At 40.9% G+C, this 17,426-nt stretch overlaps 1 protein-coding gene across 1 annotated transcript in view; it reads right to left on the reverse strand.

Annotated features, from left to right (window-relative positions):
* The window catches only part of PHEX (phosphate regulating endopeptidase homolog, X-linked), a 109,037-nt gene extending 98,607 nt beyond the window's left edge, over positions 1-10,430 (reverse strand). The window contains exons 1-3 of the mRNA XM_009321134.1: positions 10,068-10,430; positions 6,213-6,281; positions 3,579-3,740 (exon numbers count right to left, since the gene is read on the reverse strand). Coding sequence (XP_009319409.1) covers positions 3,579-3,740; positions 6,213-6,281; positions 10,068-10,179 — 343 coding nt within the window. The 5' untranslated portion in view covers positions 10,180-10,430. The remainder of the gene's footprint in view (positions 1-3,578; positions 3,741-6,212; positions 6,282-10,067) is intronic.
* Between the last annotated feature and the right edge of the window lie 6,996 nt (positions 10,431-17,426).

Consider the following 17,426-nt stretch of genomic DNA (forward strand, 5'->3'; position numbering starts at 1 on the left):
CAAAAAAAGCTTTGCAGGAAATTTTATGGTAAGTAAAAAACATTTATTAATTCACAGAGACATTGCAATCTTGACCTGACATAAGGCTGAAACAGTTGCAGTTTGAGATAGCTTTTGTTCATACAACAGGTGCCACAGTCAAACCATTTTTCCCATTTTGAAGGACTCCAAGAGCTTCCTCATAGGCCCATCGTCACTAAAAGTGTTTGCTCTTAACTAACGAGAGGCACTTCTTAATACGCCTGCAGCGTATCTGCAAATGAAAGGCTGGCTTCAAATCAGGACGGTCTGGTGCAGCCAGGAACGGTTAACTGGAAGTAAGAGTACCCCTGTCCTCCCTAGGACAGTTCTATAAGGAACCAAGAAATTTTAACCTAAATTTTAGATGTCCATTACCTGGACCTGGGTCATAACCAAAACCACAAGTCTCTGCTTTTGACATATCTTTGGCTATCTACAGTTGTCTTCTGTACATTCCTCCACAACGCATGAAATCCTGCTTGTTGCTGCCATCCGACGAAAGACCTACCGCTGCTTTCACCAAGCTAGGATTTTAGCCATTTTGTACAGCCAGGAGATCAAAGTGAGTTACACATGTGGTTTATGGATTCCTCTGAGGGCAGAAAAAGAAATTCAAGTGACCCTCAAACAAAGGATGGAAAAGAAATTAAAGGGGAAATAATGATATAATTTTAGTTTGGATCTATCCTAAGACAGCTAGAGAAAGCCATGGGAGCATTATATATATACATATAATTTTCCTACCCCATTATAAACCCAAATTTTAGAAAAAAATAGAGTTTTTAACTACCACATAAGTTTTGCAAATCTAGAAGAACCCTGAAATGAACGTTTCTTGTCCTGTTCCTTCAATCAACCAGAGATACGCAGGCAAAAAAATCTGCCACCCAGTAGTTCTCAGCTATTTTCCATTGACCTATTGCCATTCCTCTCTTTAGAATTCCCCATTAAAGCACAAAAAACCTTCACCGATACAGAAAATGTTCTACCCTGTCTTGAAGCTGACACCTGCAAAGTCGTATGCTCTTGTGTTATTGCAATCTCAAAAAAAAGAAAAAAAAAACAAGCTTTGCTCTCAAACCCGGTAATAGTTAATGCAGGGTTCAGTACATTATACAGCTACACCTACCACTTTTTGGTAAGGCAAAACCAATTCTTACACTTGCTACCCATTATCAGCTGGAAGATCTTCTGTAGCAATTGCCCCCTGAACAAAAAATGAAGCTTCCAGAAGATTGAAGATACCCTTGTGTAACTAAGGCCGTACACAGGTCTTTGCACAAATACCCAAACTCCCTTTCTGCTTAAGGCTCAGGAACATTCAGGGACCAGAAAACAGATTAGTGTTCAAATAATTTATTTTAAGTAACATCATTTTTTAATATATTGCCTGAATAAGTACTTCTGTCTATATCACACCATCAAAGAATATCAAATATTAAAAATGTGGCTTTCTGGCCAAGCCATGTTATCACTTTAAGATTAATAGTTTTCTTTAATATGATAAATATTTCAGAACATAGAACTTGTGTAATAATCAGCTCTTTAAAGACTGCGGCTTTTTTAATCTACTGAGCGTCAAACAGGGACATTTACAATGAAGTACAAAGTTCCATTAAGAGTTCTTTAGCAAGGACAGATTAAATTGGCTTCCAAGGTCTGGTCAGCCATATATATGTTTCTCTATGCAAGAGATCTTCATTGTGCTAAAATTTTTGATAGCAAGGTTGTGGTCATCCACAAATTAATAACTCAGTGTCAAGCTAATTTACTGAAGTAACTCAAGTTAAAACACAAACATACATAGAGGCTGAAGTTACACCTTGTTATTTCAGCTACCAACACTGACATCCAACACTTTTTTTCTTTTCCTTTTTTAATTACCAAGAATATATTCTGGAAAGTTTATTAAGTAAAAAGTTAAGGAGGGGATGACAAACGTTATATTAAATCAACTCCTCTACACCACCCAACATTTCATATCTTTAAAGTAGTTATCAGGCACTTCATTACACCCCTCTTTTGATATGGAGTTTCCATTAAGCAAATACTTCTCACTTAGATGTTTCTTTCTTTGTCTTGTATTTTCCTAGCTAGGGATTAGCAGCTTCTAAAGGGACTGCAGTAAGAAAACCATATAAAAATGTGGCTTAGCATGATGTCCTTGATTAGGCTCTGTAAAAAGAGGAAATTAAGGATGAGAGTCACAGCTTGCTACTCTATATTCAGTTAGGACTGGCTTCTTTGTGGCTGTGGTTCATGCAGGATGTGCAGTTATCTAATACAGCCCGATTCTGGCAGCAGAACAATTAGAATGCAAAGCATAATTTAAAACATGCTCTAGCAATATTTTTTTCCTTTGGCTGTGACATCTTCAGCAGACTTAAAACAGCAGTCATCAGATCGTATCCTATGCTGAAAATCCAAACTCATATTCTGAAACCGAATGCAGCTTTTAAAATACTTAACGATGTGAAAATTGAATACGATATGACTGAAAAAAGCAAGCAGAGAAGGGCTTTGATGCCTACACAAGCACATATGTACAAAATCTAAAAGAAAAATAAATGCTATATTTAAGGACAATATCCTAAAATTGACCTCTGTTCTGTGGTGAGCTCAAAGCAGGCTCTTATGTCAACTAATAGGTCAATAACGTGCTCAAGGCGTGCAATGCTCAAGCACACCACCACCAATAATAAATCTTGCACACCTCCCTTCTTTTGCATGACTCACTTTTAGCGAAAATTGTAAGAATTGGCAGGGTTTTCCTACCTAACAATAATCATCACCTTTTCTCCCCAGTTGGTCTGCACAGCTTCCTGATGAGGTGGCCTTGCTGCAGAGTATAGCACAAAGTCAAGTCACATGTAGATTAAAATACCTCTCTTCCTACACATTTCCACCCCGGGGCTATTTTTTCCTCCAGACACACATTCTTAAGCAGCCTTCTGTTTCACTGATGATAGCTCATGTACTTCAATGGCAGCTTGAACAGCAACGTGAAGGAAACACAATACCCAAACAACCTCCGTCTCGGAAGTCTGTAAATTGCCTCCTGCCAAGAGCTAGGTAAGTATACTAGAAAATACCACTCTGGTTTTGCCTTATTACATTCTTTTCCTGCTATTGGCCACCATTAGAGACAGAGTGCTGTCCCAGACTGATGTTTGTCTGGATGTGGGACATTCTTAAATACGCATGCTGTGCTCCTGCACTCTGGTCTACCCGTCTACTCCAAGGGGGAAAAGAGTTCAAATCCCCTCGCTTTTTCCTTTGGTATAAGGAGAATCCTTTCGTCCTCCATTCTTAACTAGTAGAGTTTCCAGCAATTGTACTTGTCCTCCCAAGTTCTGTTTCTGTTATAATTCACTATCTCTCAATGTTATTTTCAATAAAAACCAACAAAAACATACTTAAAAGAGAACATCAAGTTGGGCTGTTGGATATTATCCAATGATCAAAAAGAAGCGTGGAGTCTTACTAATTTCAAAACCAGCCAGTTAACAAGCTACAGTGACAAGCCAACCAAACACTTACAGAAATTACATACTCACCCTTTAGTTTGAGGTCCACATTGTGTCGCAGCCAAGGATAAACACCATAGTTTGACATGTCTTCAGGAATAGGGTGATTATATATCCAGCCATCACATGCAAATCGATAAAAGTTCTCACACGGATCTATGGATTGATTTATCTTGCTTAGGATGCCAGCAGCTGTAAAAAAGACACTACATAGATTTTGTGGGACACTTTTTCCTAAACAGAGAATTACACAAGGCCACAGTCCAGAAGCGATGAGTAACATTTACCAGTCTCTGCAACATGATGCTGACCTCACTTGCAAGCTAAGCCTTGATGTTCTCTGGGGCTGATGTGTGCCCTGATCTCTGTCATTTTTAAAGAGCAGCAAGAATACCACCCAGCTTCTCTAGTATCTAACAGTGCCTACGTGAGAAGCAAAAAAAAGACAAAATATCTGCAATGAATGTTTTTGCATGCCATACAGCAATGACCACTGAACCTAGCACTACAGGAACATGAACTGCTGGAGCCAGACACCTGAAGACAGGCTCTCCATTGTTGCCAGGATAGAATTAATTGCCTAAGGAATTTAGTAGCAGTACATATCAAGCAGATTGTAATTAGCATTCCAGAAATTATGCACTGTTTACCTTTAGCTGAATAGCTGCACAAGAAAACAAATCAGGTTCTGATCTAACATTCATTGGAAAAGATAACTGTAGTATTTCCATTTTGTGACTGCATCCCTGCCAGTTGCTGTTGCAGGTGAGACTGGTAAGAGAGAGATCAGTCTGACAAGCCAGAGACTTAATAGCTTTTGAGTATCTAATCATAAAATGGTTTGGGTTGGAAGGGACCTCTAAAGGTCATCTAGTCCAACCCCCCTGCCCTGGGCAGGGACATCTTCAACTAGATCAGGTTGCTCAGAGCCCCCTCCAACCTGACCTTGAATGTTTCCAGGGATGGGGCATCCACCACCTCTCTGGGCAACCTCTTCCAGTGCTTCACCACCCTCAGCGTAAAAAGTTTCTTCCTTGTATCTGGTCTGAATCTACTCCCTTCAGTTTAAAACCATTACCCCTTTCATACATTATAGTGATTGTGGCATAAATCTACATGAGTTGAGTAACATGGAATATGTGGATACTGGACATTTTTTGGTTAAATGACCATATGTTTTGAGGCTTATCCAAATAACTGATTAAAAATCCTAGCAGGAAATCTGATAACTTTTACAGACTTTATGGTACTATTTCTAGCATCCAGTAACTCTTCTTCATCCACTTAGAGTAACTCTTCCTATGATATTTCTGTCTCAGCTGTAATTCTCTCTCTCACATTAGAAACTCTCAAACTGGCTACACTGAAGACATTTTGGTCCTTGGCAATTTTCTATCACTCCTGAAAAGTTGTTCAGCAAGGCAGGGCTCAGGTCGTGAGACACTATGTAGTCTCTACACAGAGCACTCTGAGCTAAAACAGTCAGGTCACGTAGGTGTCTGGATCTGCCTTGGTGCAAAATCCCAGCTTCTGCTGAGCTTACCAAAAAAATCCGTGTTACTTCGTGTGCACGCGAGAAAAAGAAGGCCAATTCAGATTCAAACTTCTTAAGGGACTTTTTTTTTTTGTTCTGAAGCTCAAGATGAAGCCCCCCCACTTTTTTTTTGTTGGGGTTTTGGGGGTGGGGGTGTTTTGATTAGTCATCCCACCTTTCTTAGATATTTGCACTTATTCAAGAACCAGCTCTGGAGGGCAGTGCCCAGGGTGGCCAAAAGCACTGCCACTGCAGCACAGAGCAGAAGCAGAATGGCAAGAAATGTCCTGGTAATGTTGAGATCTGCAAAGTTTTCAATTTATGGAGCCCCACAGAATTTGTCAGCATTTCAAACACAAGCCAAACACCTCGCACAGTATCAGCTTAATACGGTTCAGAATGGAAATACTCTTATAAGTTCACACAATGTCCACTTTATTTCCAATAAGACAGCTCTAGGGGCAGATTTCCAGATGTGGTAACTGTTGTTTGATCTTTGCTCTCATTATACTCGGTGACAAAACTCTCATTGATTTAGCGCGAGCAAAACTCTGTCAAAACTGACCAGTGCAAAATGGGTGTGTCTCAGGTCCTACCAAGCCTGGTGCCTTTAGCTTGCATTTAATGCTAATAGATGTCCCAGCTCTATAAGGCTTACCACATGTATCTCTGTGTGGGGAGAAGAGCCTGCCAATATGGAAGTAGCTGCAGATTTTGAGTCATAGTCACCACATTACGATTGTGCAAGTCTGTGCAAGATCCGTCCCTAAAGCAATTCTGTGCTTAACAATTCACTTGCTAGTTTTCTGACTACTGAGAACGAAACAACAAAATGTACCTGAAGGTCAAGTCACCCAACATTTTGTTTCCTATTAAAAAAATAAACCCTATGGGAAACTTTGAGTTAACCTGGGTAGAACAGAGTTAAAACAATTTAAAACATGAATTTTAGTTGTAGAAAATAAACAGATCTGCAGCAACTTAAACAGTGACTGTTTAAAAAGTTGGGGTTCCCCCCCATTATTAATGAAGTTTTCTGAGTAAAATGTATCATGGAAAAAATTTAAATGGTATAAATATCTCATTAACATACTATAATCATGATATAATAGGGTAAAATTGTTGCTTACCAGCTTCAATGCATTCTGAGGTCAAACAGTACTGTTGCTTCGGATGAAAATTTATAAGACCTTGGCTAACTGCAAAATAGAAAACCATAATGAGATCATTTGTAATGAATTTTGACCATTGCAGCCAAATATTTTGTACTTGATCATTCAAATGTCAGTGCAAGCTCTGGCCCTAATACATCTCTGACTACATTGATTTAAAACAGTTAGAATGTATATTAAGTAAATACTGCAGCTCGTAACAAATAATTTTCCCCTCCTGTGCCTGCTTTCTCCTTCCTCTGTCTTTGCCCGTAGGCAGCGTGGAGCAAGGGCTGTCTCCCAGCGTGCGTTTGCACAGTGCCTGAAGTAACTTCAGCCTTACTCACTGGCAGCGAGCGCCACCACGGTACAAACAATTAATCATTGTTGCTGTCATCCTCCAGAGAGGCACTTCTCACAGCTGACAATGCAACACGGAGCTGTCTAGCCACCTTCTGCAGGGTTTCCACAACTCCTCCCGAGCTGTGGGGCTTGTGCTGCCCTGCTGCACCTCCTGCAGCAGCACTGCGCTGCCCGGCCCCACCGGCATGACCCAGTGCCGACGGGACGCTTTCAGGGTCCCCTTATTCCGGCCTGGAATAAAGCAGATAGCAATGGGCACAGGGATAGCTGCGGTTTATAAGGTACAGCGCGGTTTCTGTCTGAACTGGCTCCCAGAAGTATTGCAATTGTATTTGCTTCCAAAAACCTTGCTGACAAGGACTATGAAATTGTCAGTTAATTTTGCTCATCTTTTAAAAATGTGTATTACAGCTGCCACTGAAACTTAAGCATAGGAATTGCTAATTTCAGACACTGCTGCCAGGCAGCAAATCTGCAGATAATTGATACTTGGGATGAGGATGGGAGAGTCTCAGTAGACGTGCTCAGTAGACTTAAAGAAATGTCTCATTATATCCATTATCTTAATAACTCAGTCCATGGCAAAAATAAAAAAAAGCAAGAAAAACCAAACAAAAAACCCAACAATGGAATATACTAAGGTATCATAGCTTTACCAGTGCTGATAGTTATAAAGCAATTTCTCCTGTAGTTATATCGTTCAAAAGGGATAGGAAGATGTGAAATGGTGTTTCAGCACAGGAAAAATTTTACTATAAAAAACCCTATAGCTAGAATTGAATATAAAGCTGTTTCATCTCTTCCAACATCATAGCTTTAATGACAATTAATGACAGAAATGCCTGAATTTCATTCCAATTTTCTTAGAAACTGAGAATGTAAAACTATTTCTGGACAACTTTACCAAAGCTTGCATTGACTCAGTGAAACACAGCACCTCAACAACCTTTGTAAATTAGCCAAAAAATACATGAGACTTTGAGGCTTATAAAGACTGTAATTGCAATATTGAAGAACAGTAGAAAATAGAGAAGTGGAGGCCTCCAGAATATGATTTTGAGCTGCGTGAAATACAAATAATGGATAATGTGCCTATTAAGTGTTGCACTCCTCCCAACCCACCTTTTCCCCACTTTAAAGTTAGCCTTTTAGAACCCACCCAGGTCTTAAAAGTTTGCTAGATTTTTTTTTTTCTTAACAAAGCGGAGAAAGGAAGGAAAATCCCAGACACCATTTAATTCTTTTGCACTTGATGGAAAATGAAGGAAAATTAAAAAGAATCAGTAAAGAATCTGAAGTAGCCCTCGTGGCTTTGATACTTTATAAACAAAAGCAAAATACCATTTCAACTGGTTTTGTTCCATTTACAGCTTCATCATTAGAGCAAATTTAAAAAAAAAATCTTTGGCAGTAATGTTTCCCTTTTAATTAACAACTAATTTTGATTGAAAAAAACTTTGCCTGGTTTTGTTCTCTTGCCTTTTTGTTGCTGTTGTTGTCGTTAAGAGAACTAACCATTACATTATTACCCACAGTCGTGGTTATAACACTCAGTGTCCCAGCTTCTTCCTTTATAAGCCTGTTTCCAGATTATTAAGCAAATATACACCGTAATTAAGCTCCCCAAAAAAATCTGAAAGGGGAAAAGGCATACAAATATGCAGATGCAAATAATGTGGATGTTCCTATAATCTGAGAAGTCCAAAGGGCTACCAAGTCAGGAGGGAAGGCTACCAAATTGAGATTCAAAGCTGCCTGACTTCTTGCCCAAGGGAGCTGGAGATCCATCTGCTTCCTTTTGCTCTGGCCTCGGCTCCCAAGGAGGAGGTGGCTCCTGTCCTGCCACAGCCCACACTACCGTCCGGAGAGCCGCAGGCAGGACCCCGCATGATGCCAAGTGACTCCCCTGGTAGCTCCCCACTGAAGTCACGGTACGGCTACAGCCGGTATGAGCAAGTAACAGTAAATAAAAACACATGATTCTCCCAGATTCCTCTTAGAGTTGTAAGAGCTCTGAGAAGAATAAACAAGAGAAGCAGGAGAAGGCTACATTTCACTCCTCAGGCTGGAAAATTGAAGGGAAATTGTTTCAGGTCTACCAGAAACAGCAAGTTTTGCAGATTAAATGAAAACTGAAGAAAACGTCATCTTGAGGTGCCTGAAATGTTTCCCATGACCAGAAATAATGGTCTCCTTTTCTACAGTTTAACAAAACTAAAAAAGAGTTAAACTTAAACTTTCAAACAAAACACAGTGTATGAATGAAACATGGAAATATTGCATTGGCAAAAAGTTAAACCAACACAGTTTAACTTTTTTCCTTTATTCTTTTGGTTGAAAACCTCAGACAATTTCCAAACAAATCCTAAAAACATTTTGGTTGACCCAAGGCCAGCATTTTTATTTTCTTAGCAGTTACGCCAATGAAAATTTTGACACTGAATCCGTCTGGCTACTGAATAGGCCTCAGCACACTTAGAAAACTATCTCTAAGAATTAATATATTTGCTTGAATTTTCACATCTGGTCTATGGATAAAGCACTTCTATCTCTGACAAGCTATGGTGGTAAACGTCTATTGTTTTTTTACAAGCAATAAACAAACAATCTAGTGCTAAAAAAAAGAAATAAGGTCTCCACTACTCCCTAGTGTTTGATATTGTATTCTTTAAGTGAAAAAAAAAAAATGTTATTTCTCATCTAGAAACAATATTTTGCACTAACAAGTTGAAGATTCAATCCTGCTCATGTTTATAAAGAGTTCTGTTGAATTGAGTGGGATTACTCACATACACAAAGGTTACTTGCCTACAAACGTTTGTAGAATTTGCTCTAGAGCAGAAAAACACTAACCGAGTGCGAGCCTGGTGCTTTAAATATTCTATAGAAAACCTAGCATAATTTTCTCTGTTGTGATTATAAACGAAGCAGACCTTTCAAACAAGATTACAAGATCATAAAGGATTGGAAGGAAGCAAAAGATATGCTTAGAGGCTAAGTTCCCTCCAGTCCAGGGAAATCTGTGTTGGTCTAAAGAAATGAAAAGTTGGGCTGAATTATTCCAAAAGAGGATCTGTCTCTAAGTTCTTACGGGATATAACACTGCTTTCTCTTCTCTGCTTGCTCACAATCTGTGAATTCATAATCGGGGTTACTGATATGCGTAGTCTCACCCATTTCTCCCCGTTCTCCGAAAGAACCCAATTCTGGCTAGAACACATTCAACTGAGTATCTAAATTTAAATTCAGCATTCAAAAAGTTACATGAGCTCACGTTGCATCTTCCAGCTCTAGTGTTCCCACAACAAGTCCCTTTCCTGACACATTTCCATTTTGGAATAAGTATAAAATGGAGGGAAAGAAGAAGAGACGAAGATTTTCACCAAAACACGTTGCGGAGCACAAACACTGGCACCAAGCAGACAGGCTGGGGAGGGTCGCATTCGGGTTAGCCTTGACCTTTTCACTTACCCAAGAAAAGCGTGGTGCCCAGCACAACGGTGCCACTCACAAAGACGCCGAGGGCGATCCGCGTGGCTTTGCTGGCTGCTCTCCCGGCCTCGGGTACTGTCTCTCTTTCCATCGGGATGGCTTAGGATGTGCTCGCTCTCGCAGAAGTCTGGTTTTCCTCTGCTGCTGTGGTAGCAGTATTTCAACTGCTCACAGACTGCACCCATGAGCTCTCCTCCTCCTCTCTCCTATTTACAACTCCAGGTTTCTGCCATGAACCATTTCCTAGGCACTTCCTGCTCTCCCCCTCTCAAAGGAAAATCACACGTAAAATAGTAGCTGTCTCCTACGGTTTCCTCCGACCAGGAGGAGGAAAGGCAAGCAGTGGCCACTGTACGTACAGCCCTTGCTGCCTGTAGAGCCTCTATGAGCCAATCGCTCAGCAGTTCCCCTTATCAAGGGTGCCGAACACGAGGATTTCACAATGTTGCTGAACAGATGTTTTAGCTATTCAAACATATAGCTGTAAAACCCTTTACAGTCAAAGCAGGGTTGCTGACAACTTTTACAAACACAAGACTGATGGAAGGTTTTCTGTTTTCCCCTTGCACTTATTTAAAAAGACTAATTATCTGCTGACTAAAGTTTCCTCCTCTTAACACTTATATGCAGCATCATTTGGCTTCACCAGAAGAGATACCCGCTCAGCGGACAAATCCCTTTTTAAAGCTTCTTAAGAGCTCTTAGAATATCATGTAGCATTTTATTTTGGGAATTTGGTATGTGACACTGCATGCCAAAAATCACAGTCATGCAGCACAAAGCAATAATCAGCACAACCTACAGAATAGTGCTGCTTTAAAAGCTAGATTTTTTTTTTCCAGGCAAGATATTTCAGTCCTTGCTGATATGCAATGAATCTTAGGAGATGATCCCATGTTTCCAAGTCAAGTACTACTATGAGCTTAGTGGAAAGTATCTATTTGGCACTTCAAGTTGGTGGGGAATTAAAAAAAAAGCCTTACTTATATGGATTTCTTGGTTTCTGGCTTAGACTTGATGATCCTCTCTCCAGGTGGCAAGGTTTCCCCATTCATCAAGTAACAAAATTAATCATTTCAGGATGAATTCTCTGAGCTGACTGCGACATTCAGCCCTCTGAGGAGCTCTCGCTTCCACCAGAGCTGGACTCCCACGCAAAACATAAGGATGCAGGGAGAAGCAGCACCATGCTCATGCTCCCAAGAACAGTTTATGTGTTTGAGTTACTTCTATGCTGGTTTATGAGTTCTTATCTCAGCCCCGACCTGTCCTGATAAAAAACTGCACAAGTAGAAAGGCAGGCATATGTCACAAGGTGCATGTGATGGCAGTTATCAGTTTGGAGACTTGAATGGTTTTTCCCTGTGAGCACCTGCACACAAGTTGTCCTGGATCCCAGATGGGCATAAAGGGAAAACCCACTCACTCCATCCACAAGAAGACTTAAGAGTTTGACGATCCTGAAACCCCTCAACTCCTCAACCCCCTCTACAGCCTGGCTGGAGTCCTGCAAACAAAATGCCCTCATTTCTTATTCCCGTCCCTCTTTGCCAGCAAGCTCCGGGAGGGCATTCTTATCTCTGCTTGGCACAAAACAGGAAAAAAGCATTTGTTTCTTTTCATCTGCTTACTTGTCCCACATTTAACCCATGATTTTTGATGTCCATCAGCTGAGGAAGAAGAGGGAAATGATGCCACAGAACCAGGAGGACAACATACCTCCCAGTACAAGAGTTCCTATTTATGCATTAATGACTCCGTGGGTGTGAGCAGATCCCTGGTTATAAACAGTCCCCAGCACAAGTCTGTTACCAGCACAGGTTTGAAAAGGTATTTAAGCAACATTGGTGCTATTGAATCTTTATATCAGAAATCGTTAGGAATCTCAAAGGGCCTGCCAAAAGGGCAGAGTGTTGACATAGAAAACACATGGACATGCTGGGATCTCAACACTTAACTTTGCCCATGATCCAAACGCTGAGTAAATCTCAAAGGACCCTTTGACAAGCATTTGCTGTTGATTGCCTGAGGGTTTTCCTTCTCTGTCAGTATTGAACCACTGCCAGTACAAGTGCTGAACAGTTGTTAGACCTATGCATACTGTCCATCATCTTTATATCCCCCCCCAATCAACATTAAATGATCGCATCCCTACTCGAATTCCCCCACACTTTATAACTTTAAAGATTTGCTCCCTAGAGAAGTACTACAGCCTAGGATGTACTGAATATCATGCTCTATTAGTGTTTCATTAACAGCATTTTTCTTTCAAGGTATGATCTCTTTCTAGGATAGCATCAGGCCAAAAACCAAGAACACCTTTCAACAATGCAAAGCAGCAACTGGTTATTTCCCTTTGGAAAACTGTGGGGGGAAGAGGGAAAAGGGAGATGAAGAAACAGGTAAGAGGGAGAGGCTGGACAATTCAGTCCTCTCTCCCAAATAGGAACTTTAGCCAAAGTGAAGGTGAGGGCTACAGGAGCATGGAGATATCCCAGCAAGCTCCAACTACAGGCCTCCTCTGGAGAGTCAGCCCTAAGCAGCACATGATCCTTCTGGCAAGAAAATCACAATCAGCTGCCAGCAACAGAATGACTTCTCCAAGCTTGGATTTGTGGGCTTACTTATGCTGTAGCATAGTATAAGCGTCCTTCCCTCTGGCTGTAGAGCCTGGCTGTAGTCAGTAACTCATCTTAGTTTCTCCAGCATGTACAGAACTATGAAATTAGGGCTAAAACACAAACAGCTGCAGGCAACAGCTGCAGAGATCCATTTCTGGCAGTATTTGAAAAGGTGCACAGAGCACATGTGAATCGGCTTCTGATACTGCTGATTAGTAACAGAAGTTTGAGGGATTTGATATGTGTTTTGGATGAGTGTGCTAGGACTTGGTTGCCTTGCTCATCATAAGTTCAGCAGCTCTTTGGCAGGTACACGATACGTGGCCACACTTAACTGCTGGAACTGCTAATAGCACTCCTGCTGTTATAGTCCAATAAGGCACTTAACGAGGCTGTGCACAGACTGTGAAACATTCATAAAACACTGAATAGACATAGGGGAAAAAAGTAATAATTAAATGCAACATGCTCTAAATCACTCAGAATTGCCTCTGACCAAGATCCCACTCAAACAATAGGATCACTCTGGCACCAGGACAACGCGCAAACATTTCCACCCAAACCCATATGCAAGAGCTGGCAAACCCTCTGGAACACGCTCTGGGCTGAACCACGGCAAAAGTGTCCTAGTTTCTATAAAAAGTCTGTCTACATATGCAAGCGTACATGCATGCACGTGAATGCACACTCACAAATACAAGCGCATGCTTATTACCTTGCTGTTTTACAAGCAGACACAATTCTTACTTCCATTGATTATGCCAGTCAGGCAAGAGTGCTTGATCAGAGCTAAAAATCAATAGTTCTATGTCAACTTCTTCCAACATAGTTCGGTTCAAGGAAGTTCCCATTTCTTGGGGTTTGATTATTCAATAGATGCAAAAAACCCCACGTTTTGCCTAGTTTTCACTGGCAAGTGAAAGTCAGTTACACAGGTGTTGCTGAACATCTGGAACAACAAAACAGCCTGAGGTCAGCGCACGTTCAGCCCAAGCTTGCTGAAGGACCTGCCTGCAATAAGTCCGAGCGCTGTGAAACACTGTCTTTCTTGCATTTAGGTAACTTCAAAATGTATTAAAACAATTACTAATACTTTTAACTTGGACAGAAAAAACAGTTCAGTTTTAATTGTGAAAACCAAAACAATGCATGTAAAACATATTAGGTTACACTAATACATTAGTTATAGAAGACATTTCCTCAGAAGACGCTGTCCTCATTGTGCACATTAAAGACTCACCCTATCTGGGGGGCAACTAACAGGTTACCTTAGAGGAATTAGTTAAGCTTGACAGAAGCAGTTCACAATCAAAGCATCACAGCTTTGATGATGCCCTATTGAGCGTTTTTAGCTCATGGTAAAAGGAAGAATATAGCCACTCCCACACTGTTGGAGGCAGAGCTACCAGATACAGCTTGAGTAGCTTCAGCAGAAAAAGCACAGAAGTACAGCCTGTGAAGTTAAGGGTGTATTCAGAAGTATACGCTGGCTTCGTTGAAAGAGATTAATTAGCATGGGTCAGAGTAAAGACCGTATTTTCATTTCAAGTGTTCCACTGTGGGGCCTTGAACTGTTTTTTCAAACCATGCGGCCATTGTAGCCAGAATTGGACAACTGGGCTTTATGTACACACAATGTGCTTGAGAAAAACCCAACATGTTGCGTTTGAAGACGCTTGACCGTTTGTCCTCAGATCTCTCAATCTTATAAGTGACACTCTTTTGGCTACAAAACCCCCTAAATTTTCATGCTGCAGTCAACAGCAACCACACTCTGGCACAAATCAGTCCTTTATTCATGTGACAGAAACAGCTGGAAATAAATAACTCCATTGTTTTCCACTAGTACAGCCACATCACACAGGGTCTCAGTGCAGCTGTGAGAATGTGGGTCATTAGTTAAGAGCCAACAGGCCTTGCAGGGCTCTGAACATTCCTGGTGGCAAGCTTTTCCACTAACTATAACCGCAACTGTGGAGAGAACACCCCACAAAGTGGAAAACTTTGTCCTCCAACACTTAATTCCCCAAATAATTTTTCTTTCTTTAATTCTAAATAGGCTAAGCTATTCTCATTACTCCAAAAAAAACTTGTCCCTGCTACAGGAAACGTTGCTTTCTTTGACCAAAAGGTGCTTGTATCTAACCCAAAAGGCAACTCACTATGAAAGCCAACATCTGGGATGATTAAAGTTAAACCAGTCAAGTTTGTGATTTTTTAGAGCTGCTTTTGAAAAAGCACTTTAATGAAACAATACATATGTTCTTGAGCAGAAAGAAGAACTGCTTTAGGTCTTCCAACAATTTTTCTTCAAGAAGCAGATTAAGTTATAGCTAAACAAAACACTACTCCTAGAGGCCACATTCACGCTATAACAAGAGTGTGTTTACATATAGCCATCACATATGCATACTCCCTATCTGTCATCCCACTGTATAGATTAAACCTGAAGTCTGTGTCCAGTATACATGCTCGACATGCACTGTAGAAAGGCCTGTTAGTTAGGGATTAAGAAATATATAAAATACTCTGGAGTAACTCAGAGCAAATTTTTTGCTTTTTTCACATGATCTGTGAACATAAGCTGAAAAGGCACTGAAAAAGGACGTTGCTGGGAAATGTGACATTTCCAATGGCCACAGCAGTAGGTGCAGACAGGACACAACTATCTGTTGTTCCTTTAAAATATTGCATCAGGGCCACCAGACATTTACCTACTTATTTTGCTCTGTCCAGATGTTCACTCACAGCTGACAGACTATTTGTATGAATAGCGGAAGCGAGGAAGCGATTGGTTTCCAATGAGTTTGTCTCTCACAGATGAATTTTTAGGTGTGTAATGAGACATATTCACCAACATTTGAAATCAAAAGAGGAGAGCCACCAGGCCCACCTATGGCTGCTTTCAGCCTCTACCAAGGAGATCCCCCTACTGTGCCCTCCTGTCTCCGAGAAGCACAACTGCCTCTGCAAGAGCAAAGGCTCCTGCCTACTCTTCCCCTTGGATCTCCAAAGGTATTAGCACAGCAGCAGAAATCTATCTTCAGAAGCAGCAGAGCTCAGAGACAGCTGAGGCCAGGAGCAGAGCAATTGCTCCACAAAGGTGCCACTGAACAGGTAACTGGGGGCTCACTTGCTTATGCTGACCTTTGTTGAAGACCTGCAAAAGCAGACCAAAACCTCCTCCATGTGCTGTACTACCCAAGGCAGTAGAGCTCAGCAGTCCTGTAAGGTACCAGCTCGAGTGAAAGCTCTTCTCGCACAAGGGCCGTTTGGTCACATCCCTCTGCACAATGGATTCTCCTGTGCCTACCAAGGGCTACACTCACACCAAAGCCTTTGTAGCAGAAACAAGAGACCTTTCCACCCAGACAAAAAGTTGTCAGAACCTAATATCTTTGAGCTCTAATCCCCTCTGCCAAATTTGGTTGAAGTTGGCTGACAAGGTCAAGGGTTACTGAGCAAGGCTGGGTGGGAGAGAGTGGGGACAGAGCTAGGGAAAGCACAACTGCATAACCTCTGTTTTCAGAGAACAGGCTGACTAAAAAAAAAAAAAAATCCCTGTTCTTGCAGGGTATTGCTACAGCCAGCTCGGCCTCCTCCTGAAATTAGTTCTATTTGAATGCATTTTACTCAAGTAGATCCTTTCTTCTCCCTCATCTCAAAATGAGATTACTATTAACTTTGCACACAGTTAAAAGCTAGAAAAATCCCATGTTAAATATGATGTCCTAACTACAATGCCCCATGACAACATGAGGCTTCATCTCATTCAGCAGAGGTATTTCTAGGTATCATCTGGTTTTGTTCCAGTCTTGGTGCTACTGCAGTGATTATGCCCATGTCTAATAGTGATGTACAGCAGCATCTCAGGAGGGTTTAAATACATTTGATCATCAAGTTCTTGGGAAAGGGGAGGCCAGAGGCGGATCAGGTTGAAACCACAGCATGAGGCACCATGGGACAGAATCGGCAATACCAAACATTTGCTTTCCTGAAGTCACAGAAATCCTCAAGAACCAAACAGTAGGCACTAAATATAATTATCTTTACAAATCAAACTGCTATGTCTGACAGCCCTTCCTTGAAGCTTCCAACATCTCTATTTAAAATAAAGCTTTGTGTGTTGTTTTTTTCCTATTGACACAAGCTATGAAACACACAGATTTGTCACTGCCTTACATTTTTATGGATTTATATCCAAACCTGATTAAAATAAAACAAAACTTTGAGTAAAACTTGTGGACACTCGCAGGGACTATTTGCTGTACTCATATTTCTCAAAGTCAGTGCTTCAGATTTTCACTAAATTTGAAATGAAAAGTGTACTAGATTCAAGCTTATTGCAGTGCTTGGGTAGAGGATTTATCTAGGACCAAAGAAAGATGTGTAGCGATTTTCTTTTGTGACTTATCGGCATATGCTGGAGCAGGAAAGTAGGTGTTCTGGATTACTTGGTTTCGACTTCTAGTATCACAAAAAATTTGCAGGAGGAGAGCACAAATCTGAAAGGGGCTTAAGCAAAAAAATCAAATATTGTTTCTGCTCTGAGCAGAATAGTTAAGAAAAACATTCATACTTCTCTTTGTAAAAGGCAAAAATGGAATAGAAACTCAGCAGTAAAGTTAAAATAACATTAGAAAAGGTGGTTGAAGCTTGTAAAGGGATCCAAAGACTCAGGGATGTTGCAGTGCTGAAGACACCCACAACTTTGCTT

The sequence above is a fragment of the Pygoscelis adeliae genome, unplaced genomic scaffold, assembly GCF_000699105.1.
Source record: "Pygoscelis adeliae isolate BGI_AS28 unplaced genomic scaffold, ASM69910v1 Scaffold53, whole genome shotgun sequence".
NCBI classification, from domain to species: Eukaryota; Metazoa; Chordata; class Aves; order Sphenisciformes; family Spheniscidae; genus Pygoscelis; species Pygoscelis adeliae.